At 38.9% G+C, this 23,167-nt stretch overlaps 1 protein-coding gene and 1 non-coding gene across 2 annotated transcripts in view; both read left to right on the top strand.

Moving 5' to 3' along the window:
* The window catches only part of GPC6 (glypican 6), a 1,225,779-nt gene that overhangs the window by 611,947 nt on the left and 590,665 nt on the right, over nt 1-23,167 (top strand). The window contains exon 3 of the mRNA XM_005687698.3: nt 7,994-8,385. Within this exon, the coding sequence (XP_005687755.2) occupies nt 7,994-8,385 (392 nt within the window). The remainder of the gene's footprint in view (nt 1-7,993; nt 8,386-23,167) is intronic.
* TRNAE-UUC lies at nt 2,709-2,780 on the top strand. The gene has a single exon. It is a non-coding gene; the product is annotated as a tRNA-Glu (tRNA).

Below are 23,167 nucleotides of genomic sequence, written 5' to 3'. Positions count from 1 at the left end.
ATAATTTTAAAAAGTGCCTACTGAGGGTCTGTTTCTTACACAAAAATCCAACTGATGTTTAAGAAAAACTACAACGATAATATAATCGGATATCTATTCAAATTAGTTGTCCTCTTTCCCTTACATAGTTCTTTCATGTGAATAATGAAGAAATGAAACATGGCCTCTTATTGCTTATTGGAAACAACAACAAATTTCCAGACTGTTTATTCGATCACCGGAGGGAAGAAGGCTTTGCTGTACTATGGGAGACAGAGCAGTTTGAGTGTTAACTCAGGATAGGCTTTGCTTCAATGAAGTAGGGGAGTGAATGTGAACACAGACAACTTGGTGAGATCATGGGCTGTGAGGGCAGAGTTCAGTAGGACCAGGAGCAGGAGAGACAGCAAGAAAACCAGGCAAAGTATAGACCTGGACAGGCAGAGCCTCCAGAGAGGAAATGAGAGTCTGGCAGTGCTGTCTTGATAATCACCAAGCTTTTGAGCAGAGGCCATCAGCTATTTTGCATGTAGATGTACATGAACTTGGAGCATGGGAGGATATGACTGTTTGAAAAGGAGAAATATTAGTCACGCAGTCATGTCCGACTCTTTGCAACCCCATGGACTGTAGCCTGCTAGGCTCCTCTGTCCATAGAATTCTTCAGGCAAGAAGACAGGAGTGTGTAGCCATTCCCTTCTCCAGGGGATCTTTCCGACCCAGGGATCAAACCTAGGTCTCCTGCATAACAGGCAGATCCTTTACTGTCTGAGCCAGCAGGGAAGCCCTTGAATGTTTAGATAAGTATAAATACATGAGTTTGACCATCTGATGATGTCCATGTGTAGAGTCTTCTCTTGTGTTGTTGCAAGAGGGTGTTTGCTATGACCAGTGCATTCTCTTGGCAAAACTCTATTAGCCTTTGTCCTGCATCATTCTGTACTCCAAAGCCAAATTTCCCTGTTACTCTAGGTGTTTCTTGACTTCCTAGTTTGGCATCCCAGTCCCTCCCTTATAATGAAAAGGACCTCTTTTTGGGGTGTTAGTTCTAGAAGGTCTTGTAGGTCTTCGTAGAACTGTTCAGCTTCTTCAGCATTACTGGTCGGGACATAGACTTTGGATTACTGTGATATTGAATGGTTTGCCTTGGAAATGAAACAGAGATCGTTCTGTCATTTTTGAGACTGCATCCACGTACTGCATTTTGGACTCTTTTGTTGACTGTGATGGCTATTTCATTTCTTCTAAGGGATTCTTGCCCACAGTAGTAGACATAATGGTCATCTGAGTTAAATTCACCCATTCCAGTCCATTTTAGTTCACTACTCCTAAAATGTCGATGTTCACTCTTGCCATCTCCTATTTGGCCACTTCCAATTTGCCTTGATTCATGGACCTAACATTCCAGGTTCATCTGCAATATTGCTCTTTATAGCATCGGACTTTGCTTCTGTCACCAGTCACATCCACAACTTGGTGTTGTTTTTGCTTTGGCTCCATCTCTTCATTCTTCCTGGAGTTATTTCTCCACTGCTCTCCAGTAGCATATTGGGCACCTCCCAACCTGCCTGGGGAGTTCATCTTTCAGTGTCCTATCTTTTTGCCTTTTCATGCTGTTCATGGGGTTCTCACAGCAAGAATATGGAAGTGGTTTGCCATTCCCTTCTCCAGTGGACCACATTTTGTCTGAACTCTGGAGTTGGACTATACAGAAAGCTGAGAGCTGAAGAATTGATGCTTTTGAACTGCGGTGTTGAAGAAGACTCTTGAGCATCCCTTGGACAGCAAGGAGATCCAACTTTTCCATCCTAAAGGAAATCAGTCCTAAATATTCATTGCAAGGACTGATGCTGAAGCTGAAACTCCAATACTTTGGCCACCTGATGCAAAGAACTGACTCATTTGAAAAGATGCTGATACTGGAAAAGTTTGAAGGTGGGAGGAGAAGGGAACGACAGAGGATGAGATGGTTGGATGGCATCACTGACTCAGTGGACATGAGTTTGAGTAAACTCTGGGAGTTAGTGATGGACAGGGAGGCCTGGTATGCTACAGTCCACGGGGTCACAGAGAGTCGGACACGACTGAGCGATTAAACTGAACTGAACCTGAAATACGTGAGTTTGAAGGATGACAAGAGGGCACATCAGTTTTGTCTGCTCTAAGATGCAGTTGTAGGATTTCTTTCCCTCTAAGGCAGGGCCGCAACGTTATCACTTCCTAAGAGGAGCCCCATCCAGATGGAGTCAGGATGTATTTCACTGGGTGCTCATGTTCACCATCTATTTATTTGCTCCCTAGTCACTACTTTTTAAGGCCTGCCCTATGGTAGGCCTTACATGCAGATTGTAGTTTTGGCCACTAACAAGCTTACCTATGAATATGATGTGCGTTTCAGCTCCTTTCATTCAAAGCACACACAGCTCCTGGAAATTTTCTTGTAAATAAATTACCAGACTGATGAGGTATAGAAATGTGCTGGTCTTGTCTTGGAAGGTTTCAATGGCCTGTCTCTAGGCTTCTGGGATTTGGATTTTTTAGCAAGAGAGTAGAGCTCACTGAAGAGAGTGAGCATGTCCTGGGGACAGTTATGTCTGCAGACAATTTTGTCATCACTGCTGGAGGGAGGATGGGCCAATAGCATCTAATAGGCAGAAGCCAGGCATGCTACCCATTGTCTTACAGTGTGCTGAGCAGACACTCAAGGAAGATGGTCCAGCTCAGGGAATTCCCTGATGGTTCAGTGGTTAGGACACTGCATTTTCACTGTGAGGGCCCAGGTTCAATCCCTGGTCAGGGAACTAAGATCCCACAAGCCACACAGTGCAGCAAAAATAAATAAATAAATATGATTAATTAAATTTTTGAAATTTTTTTTTAATTTAAAAAAAGATTGTCCAGTTCAAAATGTCAGGAATTTTGAGGCAGAGACCTCTGATGTAGAGGATTAGCACTGAGTCATGCATTCCACAAAGCTGCAATCTGCCAAGGGTGACATTTCTTGTGACAAGGACTCCCTGAGCAGCACCAATCTTCTTATAGTCTCACCCTGCAGGGAGTGGGGAGAGAAGGTTATTTAGGGACCATGTGTTTAGCCCGCAAAGTCTGCGGGAGAAGAGAGTAAACGGCACTGGGATTCCTCCTCCTTTAATGCTCCTCTTAACTCAGCATTTCCCTGGTGGTCACATCAGTTGATGATGTAAGCAAGGAGACTTTGAAAGGAGAAGATGTGCTCGAAGTTGACAGGTGTGTGCAGAGTGAAGGAATCTTCTTTTCACTTAACCTTGAAAAGGGCCTGGGTAGAGGGCAGGACCATAGCTTTCCTGTGTCTGAATCATAGCCCTTGTCTGAGATCAATTTCTGAATCATTTACCCTCCATGCCAGCAACTTGGAGTTTATCTTAGCCAAAGCTTGGGTTGTGAGCTGATTGAACCGATAGAGCATGCTTTTGTGGAGGGGAGGGCAGAAAGAAGAGATTAGGAGAGAAATAAACTCAACACAAATATGTGGATTTACAGAAGCAAAGTGAATAGACCTGCTCTCCCTGGTGGGGCAGATGCTGTGATCATGCGTAGATACAGTCTCCACCGACTCGTGACCAGAGCTTTTCACTCACTGGGTTCTATGATGACGTGAATTTACACCACCAACCGTAAGCACTAATTTTAAATGATCTGGCACTGAGGAGTGTTTGGAGAGCATGAGAAGAGATAGGAAAACACTACAATTTCTAGGTAAATGCTGAACACTGCTTGATCCGGTCGCCATGCCCAATCCTGCTACGGTAATGTCAACTAGTCAGCACTTCCAGCTTAAACGGGCCTAGCGTTTGCTGTTTGGGGCAGACTGCAAATTCCTTGAGAACCTTCAATCTGCCTCTCTTTCTCCTCTTGCTTGCACCTCCCCTTGGTCCTGTGTGCACCTGACGTTTTGATCCATTCATTTGGAGGCAATAAATGGAAGCCTTTCGCAGATATCCTTAGGGCGCCTTTTGGCTCCTGGGAGTTGATTTTTGCCCCTTTAGAGGCCTCTCCAAACCATCAGCGGTATGCATTGACTTTCTTTTTTGCTTTTGGAACAGTGATGGTTTTTATCCACAAGATTGCTCTCCCACTTGGGGCAGTCTGCCCCGCAGCAAACAGATGTTCACATCTACATCTCCCCTCTAGATGAATAAAATCCTCCCAGAGGCTACAGCTGGCTGGAAAAAGTTCTTTTGTGCATCTATGAAGCATAACTGAGCCCTAAGCAATCACCTTTGATGTATCTTTTGTGATTGGGGAAGAAAAAAATTAAACAAATAAAAACATTTTAATCTGCCAAACTCTTTCTTGCAGATAAGAAATTTTGTTGACCGAAACCTGTATCCAGTGTGAGCTTTGCCCTTACTCATTAAGCAAAGGGTTAGACTGAGTCATGTTTCTTTCCTGATATGGTTATTCAGTTTTGTTCTCTATGCTTTTGGGGCATAATACTTTCTCAGCAAAATGGGTCTGGTAACTGTCTTCCTAATCCCCATCTTGTTTGGTTTGCTGAGAGAGTTTTCATTCAAGCATAAAATAAAGTCACCCGTCAAAAGGTGAAAGTTTAAGTCTATAAGCATACTAAAAATGAAATGAGTATACTTATTTTTTGGAGGACATTAGTTTTGCCTCAGTACCTCGGATCCCCATCTTTCATAAGATCTAAGATCAATGTACTTTAAGGTAGCAACATTTGTCATAATTGCCTGATGTATTAGCATCCTTTAGTACCAAATATTAACTTTGACTGTGAGATCACTAAACCATATAATGATTTTGAACAAGGAATAATAACTTGAATTTTGAGGACCAGTGAAACTAAGAGCAACCTTCTGAGTCAATGACATACCCTTAGACACGAATTTAATCCTAGCATCTGAAAAAATGTTTCTTGAACCATATTTATGGAAATATGATAACTGAGTTTCTATATTCTTACCATTATGATTACTAGTTGTGGCATAAAGAAACAAACCACAAAACCCAGTGAGTGGTCAATATGATTTTAACCATTTTGCTGCAAAGTAGTCAGAGACTAATATCTTCCCCATGTCAGGAGAGGAAACACTAGGAATGTTACTTTCAATAAAAGAAGAACAGACAGAAACCAACACAATATTGAAAAGCAATTATCCTCCAATTATAAAAAAATTAATTTTTAAATAAAGAAAAAAACAACATTTTCTTCCCTATGGTAAACCATTTATACCTCAAATCTTTGGAGAGCAACGCGAACCAGAAGATAACAACCCCTCTTTTGTTTAGCTCTTGCAAATCCAGACCACACTATTGATGACTGACAATTCATTGCTGAAGGCAGTACTCTGTATTCAATAAATTAAGCTTTAATTTCTGAGTCCAACAATATAATTGACCTCAAAAAGAAGATAAATGAATAGACTATCCTGAGCTCGTGATGAGAATCCACTTTCCAATCTCATTATATTAGTATTTTTCAATTCAGTGAGTTTCCATTCTTTCATAGTTTCTTTCACAATCTGTAACACCTTTTACCTGCTCCTATATGAATAAGGCCAAGCTATTTTCATCTTTAGTTTGAAGACTGAGAGGTTTTATTATGGTAATACTTTGGTATTAATATTAATAATTTAATATAGTTTCCAGTTTTAAGACAATCTAAGTGACTAGTAAATTTCTGAAAAACTTCTAAACTGTTTCTGATTTCATAAAATCATAAATAACATTGACAAGTAGCATATATAAATAGGGCTTTCCTAGTGGCTTAGATGGTAAAGAATCTGCCTGCAATGAAAGAGACCTGAGTTCAATCCCTGGGTTGGGAAGATCCCCTGGAGAAAGGCATAGCAACCCACTTCGGTTTTATTTCCTGGAGAATCCTATGGAAGGAGGAGCCTGGCAGTCTACAGTCTATAGGGTAGTATAGTATGACTGAGGCAACAGCAGATATGCATGCATAGCACATATAAATATTTTGACCAATGAATCCTATGACAGTTTTGAACTTTTTTCCCCCATCTGATTTTCCTTAATGAATCCTTGAAGGTTAGAGAGGTTTAATACTATGTAGCCTGATTTTAGCATTTGATAAAAATTAATATAAGAACTATTTGGTGCCTCAAGGGTGACAAGCCATGAATTTCAGATAATCCCTCAATTTTTGCTGAGACTGTAGCAATAGAATTTCTGTATTTAAGAAGAAAAAATGTATTCTTTCATAGTAAGAGGATAAACATTGAACAGTGTCCTTTTTAGATTTAAGCATATCAGTTACATTTGAAAACAAATACAAAATAATCACCATTATAGACACAATTTTATCAAGACAATGGTTCAATGTAGCTAAGTCAAGTGCTTCTTGTGATAAAGAAGAAATTAGGTGTAGCTCCCGTGGACTCCAAGGAGAGAGTCATTGATGTTTCCTTCTGCATCTCAGGAAAAAATCCCCCCAAGCCTCCAGATAAAAAAAAAAAAAGAGAGAGAGAGAGATTTTTGTTGTATGCCTGTTGGAGTTCCTTGACGTATCCAGGACATGATTGTTCCCTGCATTAGCTGAGACTGACCTTAGCTTCTGGGAATAAGAGAAAACAATGGGAGGTAAAGTGGAATTACTCTGTTGTTGGGAATTGGGTTCACAGACTCAGAAGCATAATCTTTCCTTAGCCTTTTTCCCACCCGCAATTACATTCTCCAAATGGGGTAACGCTTGAGCTTGCTCTAGTGCAAATGGATAAGCTTTGTACACATGTGAAGTGTGTATTTCCTCTCTATTCTTTTTTTTTTGTGGGGGGAGGGTGGAGTATAATTGGTTTACAGTGTTGTTAGTTTCTACTGTGCTGCAATGTGAATCAGCCACATGCACACAGATATCCCCTCCCTCTCGAGCCTCCCTCCAGCTCCATGCCCCACCTCCCCGCCAAGTTATCACAGAGCGTGGAGCTGAGTTCCCTGTGCTGTACAACAGCTTCCCGTCAGCCATCTATTTTACACATGGTAGTGTATATATGTCAATCCTATGCTACCAATTCATCTCCCCTTCCTGTTCCTGCCCCTTTCCATGTCCATGCCACCATTCTCTCTGTCTGTGTCTCTATTCCTGCCCTGCAAATAAGTTCATCAGTACCATTTTTTCTAGATTCCATATATATGAGGGAGACCAATATGAGGCCAACGATTCTAACAGTACCCAGGGACATTGTTTTTTCCATCCCATTTCTTACATACTGTAACTATTCCCAGAAATATTTGAGTGCTGTTTCAGGATGAAAGCGGTCATTTCTTGGTAGATTCTTTTTCATTTAGAACCTCTTAACCAGAAAGCCCAAATACCTATATTTTGTTCAAGTTCTATATAGTGATAGTTTATCATAATAATATATGGTACTCCATAACTTTTTGATTCATTATGGCAGCCTAAATTCTGTTTATTATAGCTTTAGTATTAAGTGAATTTAATTACACTATGAGTCTCTAAACACTGATGATTGATTACTTTATATAACAACTCCAAAGGATCCAAATATTTCATTACTTTGAATATCCCATTTATGAACTTTTCCAAATAAAAGCAAATTAATTGAATGAGTGGTTAGAACAGATTTTTAAATAGACTGGAGCAAATGTTTTTATCAGTTATGCATTTATTGTATTAATGATAATACTTAGCCACATGTTCTGATTCAGTTAATAGAGTTTTCTAAAATTTACAACAAATGGAAAAATAATTGAACTTCTTTGGAAGACTGTTAAATGGTAAATTCCTAATGTTAATGGATGTTCTTTCCAACAGAAATCTCATGCTCTTCTATTTTCCTTGAGAGAAGATCTTAGATACAAGTCAAATCTCACTTAAAATATTTTCGTCAGTTGATTGATACCTTAATCACAGGAGACTTTTTTTTTTTTTTTCTGTGAAAACAACCATTAGAAGTAGCTGTTTTTGAGGTAAGTGGATGTTTTGGACTTCCTATATCTTTCTAGTTTATGACTGCTTTCTTGTTTTAATTTGCAGAGTTTTTCCGAGAGCTCCTGGAGAATGCAGAAAAGTCACTAAATGATATGTTTGTACGGACCTATGGAATGCTGTACATGCAGAATTCAGAAGTGTTCCAGGACCTCTTTACAGAGCTTAAGAGATACTACACAGGGGGCAATGTGAATTTGGAGGAAATGCTCAATGACTTCTGGGCTCGGCTCCTGGAACGGATGTTTCAGCTGATCAACCCCCAGTATCATTTCAGCGAGGACTACCTGGAGTGTGTGAGCAAATACACAGACCAGCTGAAGCCATTTGGAGATGTTCCCCGGAAGCTGAAAATTCAGATCACCCGCGCCTTCATTGCTGCGCGGACATTTGTCCAAGGGCTGACCGTGGGCAGAGAAGTTGCAAATCGAGTGTCCAAGGTAATTGAAATTCTACTGTCTTTCTAATCGGCCTTTCCCGTTTTCTGTTTTTTTAAACCGGTGTTTTTTTTTTCTTTAAAATTCAAGTAAAAGTTCTCACGTACAGTGGTCTTGCTAAATCAACTAAATGTCAAAGCTTAATTCTTTGTGTGAGAGGAGCCAGGATTTCAAGCCATTCCATATGGTTTGAAACATAATGTCAGTATTTATCAGCAATTCAGCAGGGAAGCTTTTATCAGGGAATGCATGAAAACAGGTGTCTTGTAACCATGACCACTTGGCATTTCTGATCAGTTTTAAGGACGATAAATACTCATGCAGCAGTCTATCCAGAGGTTATAATCCTCCGGGAAGTCACAAGGTGACAGTCTTCATGGTGACTGCAAGTGGAGACAAGTTGTTGCTCAAAACACCAGCACCTGGCATTTCTTCTTTATCACCCTTGTCAATGTGGCAAATTCCTTAATAGTAAAAGAAGAGCCTTTAGCTGACACCTGTACAACTGGATTAGGGAGGACTAATGAATACAAAGTGTAGACTCTGGTGGAGAATTCTTTGTTATCCATTATCTTTGTAATTCAATGCTGTGTATTGCATTGGGCTTATGAGAAAGATAAATCACTAATACATGTATGTGTCTTTCCTTGAGGATGTCTCTAAACCTTTAATGGATGGGGTCTTTTTCCATTGCTGTTTTTAAACATTGACTGTTTCCTGTGTAAAGGATATATGCCTTTGTTTAAAATTCTTCCTTGACATTCAACTCTCTTATGAGATAGGCTTGCCCATTTATGAGGGCTGTCCAACAAATAAACTGGAAGATGATTACCTTAAGAGGTAAAGTTAAAACAGTAGGTAACAGGAGTCTGGTATTATGTCACCCAAAGAAGGTCATGTTTGTACAAAGATTATTGCTAAATATTACTTTCTTACTGCAGAGTTGTGCCAAATAGCCACATATTATTTATAACTATTGGTACTATCCAGCCATGTTTCTTTTTTCTCCACTTTGATCTCCTCAGTATTTACATCTTGGTAGAAAGATGTATATACCCTTAAGAAATGTTTCTCTATAACTCTATTTGTAAAATTCATAGCAGTCCATTTTTTAAATGAGCAATTCTTAAAAAGGTTACTTGAGCATATGGAAATATTATTTGGAAGAATGCTCTGAGGAAGATAATCACAAGGGATTTAATAATACAAATGGCCTATAACTTTGATGTTAAAAACAATTTTTTTCATTGAAAATCAACAACATTCTAAATACCAAAGGAAAAGAACCCCAAAAGTGGATCAATAAGGAATTGGCCAGGTGGAGTAATAAGAGGAAACATGATCAGTTGGGTAAGTCTGTGACATACGGATTGATATAAGAAATAAATATATATTCCATATATTCTTGAGAGATAGATTTTGTTGTTAAAAAAATGTTAGTCATGGTGGCTTCAAATTGAAGCCGTTGCTTTTATTGAAGAATGAAATTGCCAGCTCTTGAGACACATGAGGTAAGAAATTAAAAGCGTGGATTGATACCTGTGACAGTCCTGATTGTTTGTATAGAGTCTGCCTGAGTGTGAATAATGATTAGATACATATATTTTACTCTGGGGACGTCTCAGTCAGGTAAGAGAATATTTTCTATCAGTCCATCTAAAAAGCCACAAGTGAGTTTGCAGATGGCTCTATTTCCTGTTTCTCAGAGGACGGCATTAAGGGCAGCAGGGAAATGGCGCCTCTCCCCTGTCTTTCCCTGCCTGTCCCAGTCTTGAGATCTTTGTCTACCAAAAGCTAACGCGTCCACCTTCCTTGTGAAGACTGATATCATGGACCAACCGTCAGTGCAGTATGACCTTCAGTTGTTTGGTTTTGTTTTCTAGGCATGAGGTGAGATGTACTCTGCAACACTGAGATCTTTCTTCCCTTGATTTTTTCATGACCAACATTCATTTGCAGAATAGCTGCTGTGGGCTTGCAATGTTGTTTGTGGTCATGTGACCATGAATGTTTACTATTTTATGCAGATATTGACTTGTTTGGCCTGAGTATCATTAGCCCTAATCTATTCAAATCATAAATCCCATACTGACATCTGGTTACTGCCTTCTAGTAGGTGAATAGATGGATGGATGGATGGATGGATGGATGGAAACAGAGAGAGATGGATGGGAATATATAGCCTTGGTTTAGAAGCTGAGAACTTTTTTTTTTTCTCTAATAATTTATGATTTAGGGATTTAAGTGTTTTATCAGTGAACTTTCTGATTAATGATGACCAGATGGTCTGTAGCTGACTAAATCAGATGCAGATCCGCTAGTACCATTTGGGTGCCGATAACTTACAGCAACCAAACTATTCTTTGTGATGAGAAGAAAATATTACAAGACTGTCTATATTAAGAGGAGAAGTAAGAATTGTGTTTGAGGATTAGCCCCTCATATATCAGAAGTTTCCCTGTGGTCTGTTACTTGAATGATTTGGAATTTGCGAAGTGATTGTAGAAGAGTTAAGGAATTCAAGGCAAAATTCCAAAAGAGATTCACAAACTGTAACAACTTACCTCCTGCACCTTGGCTTAGGGCGTATTTTTTATCCTGCAGTTTGCCTCTTCTCTTACAGTGGCTTCTTAAATCTAGGAAGGCATCATTAATAGCTTCTAATTAATTGTTTTGACTGGGAAATTTATCTCTTTGGCAAAACACAGCAGTTTGACGCAAATGTTTTGACACAACATTTGGGGAATTTCCTTACCAGAAAAATAGAGAACTAATTTGGTGACGTCAACATAACCATTTTTAGAACTTACTCTTGCCATCTCACATCTCACAAGTCTTTTTCTAGGCTTTGGATGGAACAAGTTAATTTTAAATAACTGTTTGAAAATACCTGTGCTGTCGAATGGGGCTTCCCTGGTGGCTCAGGGGCAAGGAATTCGCCTACAATGCATGAGACACAGGAGACGCAGTTTTGATCCCTGGGTTGGAAAGATCCCCCGGAGGAAGGCATGGCAACTCACTCCAGTATTCTTGCCTGGAGAATCCCATGGACAAGGGAGCCTGGTGGGCTGCATTCTGTGGGGTCGCAAAGAGTCAGACACTGCTGAAGCAACTGAGCATGCAGGCACGTGCTATCAAATACATGCATATCTTAAAACTACAGTTCTAACCTCTGGACACACTGTTTCACCTGTATACAAATCTATGTGTAGGAATCACAGCAACATTATTTATAATAACATATAAAGTGAAAATATCGCAAATGTCCCATCTGCATAAATGATGATCTCTTCTGAAATCCTACGGAGCATTGAAAATAAGTGAACTACAGCCACGTGTGTGGATGAATCAGTTACAAAAATCTTTTTGATACCAAAAAAATAAAATAAAATCCCAAAGAATATATACCATTTCAGTTCAGTGCAGTCGCCAGTCGTGTCTGACTCTTTGCGACCCCATGGACTGCAGCACGCCAAGCTTCCCTGTCCATCACCAACTCCTGGAGCGTACTCAAACTCATGTCCATCAAGTCATATACCACTTATATAAATTTTTAAAAAGTACAAAGCAATACATAATTTAGGAATTAAAATATATATGAGATCCCATGTGCTTAGTTGCTCAGTTGTGTCCAACTCTGTGTGACCATGTGTACTGTGGCCTGCCAGGCTCCTCTGTCCATGGGATTTTTCAGGCGAGAATACTGGAATGTGTTGCCGTTTCCTCCTCTAGGGAAGTATGCTGCCATTCCTCCTCTAGGGGATCTTCCTGATCCAGGGATTGAATCCACATCTCCTGTGTCCCTTTCATTGCAGGCAGATTCTTTACCTATTGAGCCACTAGAGAAGTCTCTTCTCTTACAATGACTTCTTAAATCTAGGAAGGCATCATTAATAACTTCTAATTACTTGTTTTGATTGGAAAATTTATCTCTTTAGCAGGGAAAAAAAGAAAGAAGAAAACTTTCAAATAATAAACACAGATACCATAATAATAACATCTGGGGATCAGGTTTCGATGTATTATAAAAGAGAGATAATCAGGGGATTCCATACTTTCTGATAACACTGTTTCTTAATCTCTGTGCTCTGTATGTCTGCATGCAGGTTTAAGATTTTTTAATGAAAGAGATTAAAGTGGGAGGAGACTTGGCATTGTTCATCTGTGATTCTTTCCATCTCTGTAGATATGCTCAAGTGCCTGAGCTGCCTTCCATGGTTCATCAAACTTACTGGTGTTTGTAGATTTGACCATTCACTTTCCATGTTTCACATTGTGCTAAATGATATCAAGTAAGCATGGAGACAAAGCTCTAAAATGAACATAAAAGCAATCTTTGATAATATAGTAGTCTTGAGAGAGGATCCTTACTATTTTTTTTAGTATGATCCCTTTTTGAAAGCACCACTCTTACTTCCTTATATACACTCATTCATGAATGGAAATTTGGATGCCATCAGTCCCTCTGAAGCTAATCAGACATGGGAAGAACAGAAAGAGGGCTGCATAGAGATAATAACAATTGTCTGCTTAGACCGAGCTTCTATTTTTCATCATGAAGGCAAGTGACTGTAGTGTCTTCACTGGTCCATCTTGAAGGCATTTAAACAAAAAAGACATGACTTTCATATCTTTTTGCTTTAATAAATGTGACGTCTATGAGGCAAAGCTATAAATTGTGTCAGTAGCAACCACTTTAACTATGAAAGTCATTCGATTGATTCATTCCAGACAAATTAGGTAGATAATGGAATTGGAATCTATGGAACTTGAACTGTGGCCAAATACTGTCACTTATCTCCCTCTCTCTCTCTCTCTCTCTCTCTCTCTCTCTCTCTAGATCTATTATGCATCTGTTTTTCTATTTAATTTTTTTTTTTATTCCTTGTGGATTGGGACTTTGAAAAGAAAGTCTGGCTTTAGTACGACCAGAATATTATTATTTAGTACGACCAGTACACCTGCCTATGTCTGCTATCCATAATAGTATCTTTACATGGGGAGCCTCTTAATGGACCCATCCAGCTGAATAAACAATCTTGCATTAACAACATGTACCTAGAAAGCTATAAACAGAGAGTCCATTTTCCAAAACTGTGGTTGGTACATTACAAGATTGGAAAAAAAAAAAAATAGATCATCAAATTTGATGAAATGAAGGCTATGCAATACATCCATTCATAACATTCTTTGATAATAATTGAAAACTATTCTGAAGAATATGCCATGGATATAGCTAGTCTAAAAGGGAAATGATATTCTATCTAGCTTTTGCTTCTGAGATAGAATTTAAGACACAAACTAAGACCACCTGTTGTACCTGTCACCCAAATGACCTGTTTTGCTGCTTCTGTGGTCATCTTTTGATTGAAGTTAATTTTTTTAGTCATCCAGAAATGAAAAGGACCACAAAGAGGCCTTAGGAGAATGAAAGATTTTTTTGTTGTTGTTAGTTCTTTTGTGGTCTGTGTATTCTTTTCTGTAATTGATGATTGTCAACATAGAATAATAATATAATCAATAATATACAATATTAGGAAGAATAGGTAAACCTTTTGAAGCTATCAATAATGTTTCTATGTTTACAACTTTTAAGTCAGCATGAATAATATATGCTTGTTGTTTGATGATGATGGTGTGGGCATTATATTTAGAAAGTGCTTTGCCATCAATCAATAAATAATTTCATGATTAAAAAAATAGTAACAAAATAACTTTAGTACTACTGGCCAAAACAGCAAAAAAAATAGCTTATTAATATACTTCATTAAAGATGTATGAATTTTACCATGATCTGGGTACTGTGATAAGCACTGGAAATTGTAAGGGTGTGAGCAAGTCCAGGGATCAGAGGAACAAAAGAGTTTCTCCCCTGAAGAATAGCATGTGTAGTGTTCTACAGAGGACTTCAGGGAAGAGACAAGGTCCCATTTTTATGAAAACTATTTGGTAATTTTGATTAAAACAATGAAAATCTTTCTTATTAATTTTAAATTATCTTGCAAAACACACATCTTGCTTGTGGGGGGGGGAGGTTTGGAAAATGGTTAAGAGAGTGAAAATTGAGGAGAATGAAGCCATTTATTTCCAATGCATTAAGAGCTTTTTGTGTATCCTTTCTTTATGGTCTTTTGGTAGCTTGTGTCTGTTTTTAATAACGTATGTTTTGTTAAGTGAAATGTTAGTCGCTCAATTGTGTCCAACTCTTTGCGACCCTATGGACTGTGGCCTGCCAGGCTCCTCTGACCATGGAATTCTTCAGGCAAGAATTCAAGAATTGGTTTCCATTTCATTCTCCAGGGGATCTTCCCGATCCACGTTTAAAACCTGGGTCTCCTGCATTACAGGCAAATTCTTTACTGTCTGAGCTACTAGGGAAGCACCAGATGCTTGTTAGGCTATTTTATTTTAAAATTATGTTATCTTTTGGAATTCCAATAAAATGGGCACGTTTCTCCCCGATGAATCCAGTTTTGAAGTTGTATTCATAGAAGAAAGGAGAAGGTAAGGGGTTCTTTAACTCTGTGCCAATGCAACTTAGCTAGAAAAAGTTTGGCAACCATAGTTCTGACAGTATCTAACAGGTATGATCTTTCACTCTCCTACAGTCCAAGATGGGTAGTTGTAATAACTCAACATTCGTTTGATCCTATTAGATTCTTGTAAAAGTGAAGCCATTGTGGCAATAGCTAAGGCCTCATCAATAAGCATTAGTTCCGTGTGTTCTATACATCAGGTACTGTTCTTAAGATCTTAAGATACAAAGAATCTCAAGTTCTTAAGATACAAAGACTATGCAAATTAAAGTACTTACAAATACTAATTGGGAGAGAGACAGAAACAAATAATGTCAAAATCTAATGATTTTTATATTATAATCTAATAATGTCAATTCTACAGTAATTGTTATGGGAATAGAGAGGAAAGCCATCTAGCTTAACCTTGGGTTGTGAGGAACTTTCAGGATAGTAGAGAGGCCTGAATGACACGTGGAAGGATGTGTGGACATTGACACAGATGATGAGGGCAGCAAGCGTAGGGGAGGCAGGATGTTTTAGGCAGAGGCAAAAACTCAGCAGAAACACAACATGAAACCACAGGTGAGTGCAGGGAGCTGCAAGTACTCCTGGGTATTCCTGAGGCATGAAATACACAGCACAGAATAGGCAGAAATAAGACTGGAAACTCAGATGGAACCCTTGAATAAAAACTTCCTCTTTCATTAACATTTTGGTCCTTGTCTGTTTTGCTTTCATAATTAAAATGTAACCTTTCTTTTTTATTGAAATATAGTTAATTTGCAATGTTGTGTTAGTTTCAAGTGCACAGAAAAGAGATTCAGTTATTCATACTTATACATATAGTCTTTTTCAGACTCTTTTCCTTCATAGGTTATTACAAGATACTAAGTATAGTTCCCTGTACTAGACAGTAGTTCCTTGCTGTTTATCTATTTTATATATAATAGAGTGTATGTGTTCATCCCAAACTCCTAGTTTATCACCCCATCTCTATCACCTTTGGTAACTATAACTTTGTTTTCTAAGACTGTGAGTCCATTTACGTTTTGTAAATAAGTTCATTGTTATCCTTTTCAAAGTCCATATATAAATGATATCATGATGTTTGCTTAAATGCATTCCATTACTTTTGAGAGACAAATGTGTTGAGCACCTGCTCTTCACTGGACATTGTTCTGTAAGAAACAGGAAATAACGATGAACAGCATTTACACTGACAAAAACCACAGTGTATCCAAAAGGACTGAAGTATAAAAGTTTAAGTGTGGTACAAAGGATCAAGATGAAGATAGTGGGAAGAATGCTGTGTGAATTAAGAGAAATGTATGCTTCCCTTTGCCTTGAGAATTTGGAAAAGGCACCTCAGAGTGGGTTATAGTCAGACTCAGACTTACAGGATGAATAGGGTCTTACAGAGGAGGAAAAGATCTAGGGCTTCCTTGTCAAGGACCCAGCAGGTTAAAGGCATGAATTGTGGCAGGTCCTGATTTTGTTGAGATGTGGCCAGGAGGTCTGGAATGCATTATTTGGATTTTATATTTCCAGGAAAGGAATTTGAAGGACCTTACATTGGCAAGAAGTGATAGCTAAGATTTTTCAAAAGACAAATATGTGGTCAGATTTTTACCTCTTTCCTAGGAAAGAGGCGAAAATCTCTGTTTCATGGATATGATAAACTGGAGCGGGGAAAACTGCTGGTGGATGCAGAAATGGAAACTGTTGTAACTGCCCAGGTGACCACTGAGACCTGATTCCAAGCAGGTGGAGCAGAGTGGAGCACACATCTGGAGAAACAAAGGAACAAATCAGCGGGGTATAAAATGCGATGTCTTCTCAGATTGTTTTTCCAGCATCAAGCACATTTCCAGGCACACTCTTTGTTCTAACTGAGTACCTGTTGTCTACCTGCTGACTGGTTTGAGAATCACCAACATAGTCAGCTGGTAAAGAATCTGTCTGCAATGCAGAAGACCCCAGTTCCATTCCAGGGATGGGAAGCTCCCCCTGGAGAAGGCATAGGCTACCCACTCCAGTATTCTTTGGCTTCCCTGGGTGGCTTAATGATAAAGAATCCGTCTGCACTGTGGGAAACCTAGGTTCAATCCCTGGATTGGGAAGATCCCCTGGGGGAGGGCATGGCAACCCATTCAGTGTTCTTGCCTGGAGAATCCCCCTGGTGCACAACAGTCCATGTGGTCACAAAGAGTCGGACACAACTGAGTGACTAAACACACAACATAGACATGTTTGTTGGCAAGGACTGGTAACATTTAGCTGGAGTAAAAAAGCTAACAGGATCAGATGAAACATCAGGGAGTATAAATACTTGAAGAGGATACAAAAAAAGAAGGCAGATGACCAAAAGCATATTGTTTTGAAAGTAAAGGAAGAGAAATGCTCAAGAGATAGGGTAATCAGCAGCAACAGATGTTGCAGGTAGTCAAGTGGGAGGGGCAGAGAAAATAGACCTTTGATTTGGCCGTTAGGCTGCTACGAACTTTAGCAAGTGCATCTTTCCTGGAATGGTGTTTTTATTTTTATTTTTATTTTTGCTTAGAAACATTAACTCTTCTGTTCCCGCACTTCCTAGAACAGACTGAACAAAGCGTGGTCTATAACTGGTCTATAGAGCCCATTCATGAAGAAGTTGTGATCATTCTGCAACAAGTCAAAAGTTGAAGCCATTAAAGAAATCTTGATAGCAATTTCACATTGCTGAGACATCTAAGATCCCCACCAGTGGAATCTTCTGTAATGTTGTTCAACTTTCATGGTGTGTCTCCTTGATGTGAGGTGCATCTTGGTTATGCCCTGTAGGATCAGATATCAGGTCATGACATCCTGGGAAAATCAAACAGCCAGTCAAATCCTGTCCAGAGCATTTGAGCCTCAAACAGATAGTTGCAAATGTATCAGTACTATTCTAGAATAACCCTCAGAAGAGGAAGGTGGTAAACCTCTATTCATTGATTCTGTCGGTGTGTTTGAGCTTCTTCTTTCTGTTTTCAGCCTCCCTTTACCCGTCTTTGTGTGTCCTTGCCCTAACCTTCTTCCCTTGGAGAGCCTTCTCTATGTTCCCAACCATGATGGGCTCCCATAACCCATTTTGATTGGCATGCTGGCTGTTTATGTGTGTTCCACAAGTATGAGAACTCCTCTGGGGCCATGGAAGATATGCACAACAATTGGACATCTAGGTTACTAATAGGAAATATCCACTGCTAAAACGTACCAATTAAACAAATCTTAAAAGGTCCAAGATTAACACTCTAGTGCTGTAACTCAAAGAATGCTGCTTCTGAAATGGCTTCATAAAGAAAAACGCACCTGACAGTATATTTCAGCGTCAGTGCTGACTCTGTTCTTGGATGTTTATCTCTGAATGCCTTTATGCTTTTCCTACCAGAAGGTTCTGTGAAACAAGGTTTGAACAACAGTCCTGCTGTAATTACTTTCACATGCAAAAAAGCACGTTCAGAGTGCTGACAGGAGACGTTGCCAGCTCTGTGATATCATAGCTGAACTTGAAAGTTTGGAGGATTTTTCTTTTATTGTCCCATCTTCAGAGACTCAATGTTACAAGGACATTCCCTGAGGTAATATCAGTGCACTGTAGAGGTTTATGAGCCAAGATACACATCAAAAATAATTTTAATAAAGCTTGACAGCTATATTGCATTAATCGTGCTGACATAGTGAAGTAGGACTTATGTAGGGAGTACGACATATTGGTATTTTTTAAAAAGGAGGCATTAGGTCATACAGATACTTTATTGTAAGAAAGATGGGGGTATATTATTACATACCATAGATGTTCTCCATTGTTATGTTTATGATAACATAACACAGATATTGGATCCTACTTTTGTCACTTTTAAGTGTTTTTCCACATCGAAACAACGGGTTCTTCGCCTTCATGTGTATGCATTTTTTCTCTCCATCTTGATGAGTGATATTCAGTGCAGACGCAATGGATCAATCCCAGATGCTTAGAAAATAGTCATCGTCCCACACAATATCGAAACTCTGCATTTTCCTGTATCTAAAGTGGATAGCCCCAGGTGAAAATGGACAGTTCAGAGTGTCAGTAATAGGATAATGGTGATTTTGACATTCAGAGGTAAGTAAAACTATAACCTGAATCAATTGATGTTCCAAGTTAACACCAGCTGACACTTAAGTGGCTGGCATAAACAGATTCTTAAAAATTCATTTTCATCCTTGCAGGAAGATGCTGCATGTCAAAAATGCCACTGTCATATTTAATACTCAGCAGAGAACAAGATATTTTATGGAAATTTAATCCTCTTCAGTTCATAATGTCTTAAGAAGCCAGGAAGACAAACTTTTCCTCTGTTCATTTTGCAGAGGACTTGGGCAATCAAAGCAGCTCCTCCCTTCAATATTTTAGACTTTCATAAATACAGTCCTTGTGGAAACAGTATTATTCTGCATATCATTCTCATAGTAGGCATAAATATGAGTTTCTCCGCAAGGAAATAGAGCTGTTTGTAAATAATAAGTGTTACAACTTCCATCTTTGCTCTTGGCTTTCTAAAAACAAGTTCTCTTGCTAAAAATACAGGTAGATGTACGGCAACACTTATTTCACTAGTTTTCAATGAAAGTGGACCGCATTTAGTCAGAAATATAGGGTTTGATCGTGCTTTAAAATATAGCAGGGCTTCCCTGGTGTCCAGCGGTTAAGAATCTGCCTACCACTGCAGGGGACACAGGTTTGATCCCTGGTCCAGGGAGATCCCTCATGCTGCTGAGCCACAGAGCCAGTTTTCCACAGCTACTGAGCCCACGTGCTGTAGCTGCTAAGCCTTTGTGCCTAAAGCCTATGCTCCACAACAAGAGAAACCACCAGTGAGAAGCCCAAGTATAGCAACTAGAACGTAGACCCTGCTAAACACAGCTAGAGAAAAGCTCAAGAGGCAGCGAAGACCCAGCACAACCAAAAATAAATAAATAAATACAAACAACAGCAAACCAATCACTCAGCAGAAGTCCTTTCCTGTTAGAGTTCTGTTGCTCAATTTAGAGGCTGGGCCGAGGAGAACCCAGCTGTGCTTCCAATAAAGTGTTTTACTGAAAAGGCAAAACCTCATGGTATCCTGCAGCATTTGTAGGCAGAAAATAACTACATAAAATATTTATGTCACTATTTCCATATGATACGAGAAATACCTCCTTTGGAGTGGAGAGAAAAAGTACCCTGACATTTTGGCTGGGAGAGAGTAGATAGAATCCAGATTGAAAGTCTTTCTTACTTTCCTTCATGTGTGAAAGTGATAGGTTTTTGCGTAGAAATTCTGATATGCCCATTATTTAATAAATTATAGGACCTTTGACTCTCAGCTATCCAGAGTCTCTCTCCTGATCAATTTATATTTCATCAGTTGTTTTGTGATTCTGAGACAAAGGGAATTGGGGAAATGAAATTGATCTTATTAATCACTCAAGCCAAATGAACATTTTTCCTCTATAAATTACCCAAAGAGTTCAAATAAAGCTGTCATCCTAGCTTAAAATGACACTTAGTTGTTGTTAGTGGTCAGAAAAATATTTTTATGCATTTTCACATATTAGTGCTCATCCAAAACGAAAAAAAAAAATGGTACAATGCAGAAGAATACAAAGAAGAAATTAAAATAATCCTTAATTCTCACTGCCTAGAGATAACCAGTGTCAAAATTTGCATCTCTAGTGGTTTGTAACCCTAATATGCTTTTATATTACATATTATTAAATCGTGTGTGTATACTCAGTCATTCAGTTATGTCCCATTCTTTGTGACCTCATGGAATGTAGCCCACCCAGCTCCTCTGTCCATGGAATTTTCTAGGCAAGAATACTGCAGTGGGTTGCAGTTTCCTCCTCCAGGGGATCTTCCTGATCCAGGGATTGAACCCATATCTTTTGCATCTCCTGCATTGACTGGTATTCTTTACCACTGTGCCGCCTGGGAAGCCCTATTCTTAAATCATGGGGGATACTTAATATTGGATTCTACTTTTTATCACTTTAAGTATTTTTCCACATTCATTGATAGCACTTTTATTAAAAAATCACTCTCATTTTTAAAGTTTTGTGTTACAACCTAAAGGATGTGCTTGCTGCCAGTATATCTGGTATCTTCACAAACAGTCACCCCCTGGACATTTTTTCTCAAAGAAGGAAGCAACTGTAGTAAGCAGTTTAAGTGTGTGTACATGATGGTGTGGGTGTTAACTCCACTACACTCTCAGGGCCAGCATACATAGCTATTTCATATATTCTGTATCATGTATTTGGCTATTGGAATTTCTTGGTTTATTTATAGTCAACACAGTTAACAAGAATTAGCAGCAATTTTTATGGAAATAAAAGATGTACCCATAAAGAAGATATTGGGATGAGGCTGCTAGAAAAATGTTTATTAGATCTCCCTATTACTTCCCATTGGGCTGAATATCTCCATCTTAGCCAGACTGCAAAGCTGTGGACTTTATTTCTAACTGTCTCACAGATGTGTTCATTTGGCATGACTTCTTTAAGAGTTTAAATAATGTTTTAAAATGAGGAAGATTGACATAAATTGTGGATTTCTACAATTTCTAAGGGTTTCCTTGGTGGCTCAGTGGTAGAGAATCTGCCCGCCAATGCAGAAGACGAGGGTTCAATCCCTGGGTGGGGAGAATACCCTTGCAAAGGAAATGACAACCTATTCTAGTATTCTTGCCTGGGAAATCCTATGGACAGAGGAGCCTGGTGGGCTACAGTCCACAGGGTCACAGAAGAGTCAGACACCACTTAGCGATTAAATGACAACAAGCAATTTCTAAAGATATAACCAACCTGGATTTGTGTCCTGTGTAGCAAAATCCGCTGGAGCAAATATACAGGCTGAGTTTGTTTTAGCTTGAGAATTTGTGTTCTGGTTTGACTTGGGTCTGACCATTCCTGTGATTGGTCTGATTCTGAAGTCAGTGTGGATCACCACCTATCACAGCGTTTGGTTCTTTTCCTCACAAGATAGACATGTTTCTCTGTACCCATGTCTTTACTAAAAGTAAAAGAACTGAAAGATGATAGGGCCATGTTTCAAGGAAAAAAAAAGTAGGAAGCTTATTTTATTTTTTGTGGAAGTATAAAATATTCTAAACATTTAACATGCAAATTGTACCTATGTTTTAAAAAACATCATCAATGAGCTTCACCTATGGTTAGTGACTCCTTAGCATTTGAATTTGCAAACCTGCTTTTGAGTTTTCTATTAGCCATCACTATGAGCTAAACTTTATTCTTTAATCAGATAAAAGCCAACCCAATAGTTTAGAAAAAGACTCTGCTATTCCTGATGTTGATACCAGGAAAGAATCCTCTCCTTTAATGTCTTTGAGAACATTCTTATCATATATGAGATATAGTCTTCCCTGGTGGCTCAGACAGTAAAGATTCTGCCTGGAATGCAGGAGACCTGGGTTCAATCCCTGGGTCAAGAAGATCCCCTGGAAAAGGAAATGTAAGCTCACTCCAGTATTCTTGCCTGGAGAATTCCATGAACAGAAGTGCCTGGTGGGCTACAGTCCATGGGGTCACAAAGAGTTGGACAAACTGAGTGACTAACACTACTACTACTTATCATATAAACGGCCCAAGTTTACTTCTGCTGAAATGGACCTTAGCAAGCAAAAGCCTAGAATTGTTTTCCAATAGTGTCATCATAGCATCATCACCCCTGTCAAATGCATTCCCGTCTGATATAAATGGAAGCTAACAGTTATTGAGTGGTTGTAAGCCACTGTAGTTAGTACTTTTCACATACTGTCATTTAATTTTTGCATCAATGCAATAAAAGTACTAACTTTTAACATGGGTTAAAAGTACTAACCCATGATATATGTGTGGTAATTATTACATTTATTAGATAAGGAACTTGAAGCTGAATGACAGGGAATCTGCCTCTTCAAGTGCTGAGGTTTTAGTCTGAATACAGAAACCTGATATCAAACTCATTGGTCCTGAGACTTACCTGGTGGTCCATTGGTTGACTTCACCTTACAATGCAGGGAGTGTGAGTTCGGTCCCTGATCAGGGATCTAAGATCCCATATGCCTCCGGGCTAAAAACCCAAGACATAGAATAGAAGCAGTATTGTAACAAATTCAGTAAAAACTTTAAAAATGGTCCACATCAAAAAAAAAAAATCTTAACAACAAGAATAGAAATTGGTCTATGACAATGTTGTCAACGGAAGTAGGATGAGAATCATATAT

This window comes from Capra hircus, chromosome 12 (genome assembly GCF_001704415.2).
Source record: "Capra hircus breed San Clemente chromosome 12, ASM170441v1, whole genome shotgun sequence".
Taxonomy (NCBI): Eukaryota; Metazoa; Chordata; class Mammalia; order Artiodactyla; family Bovidae; genus Capra; species Capra hircus.
This window is presented reverse-complemented; position numbering and strand designations above follow the sequence as displayed.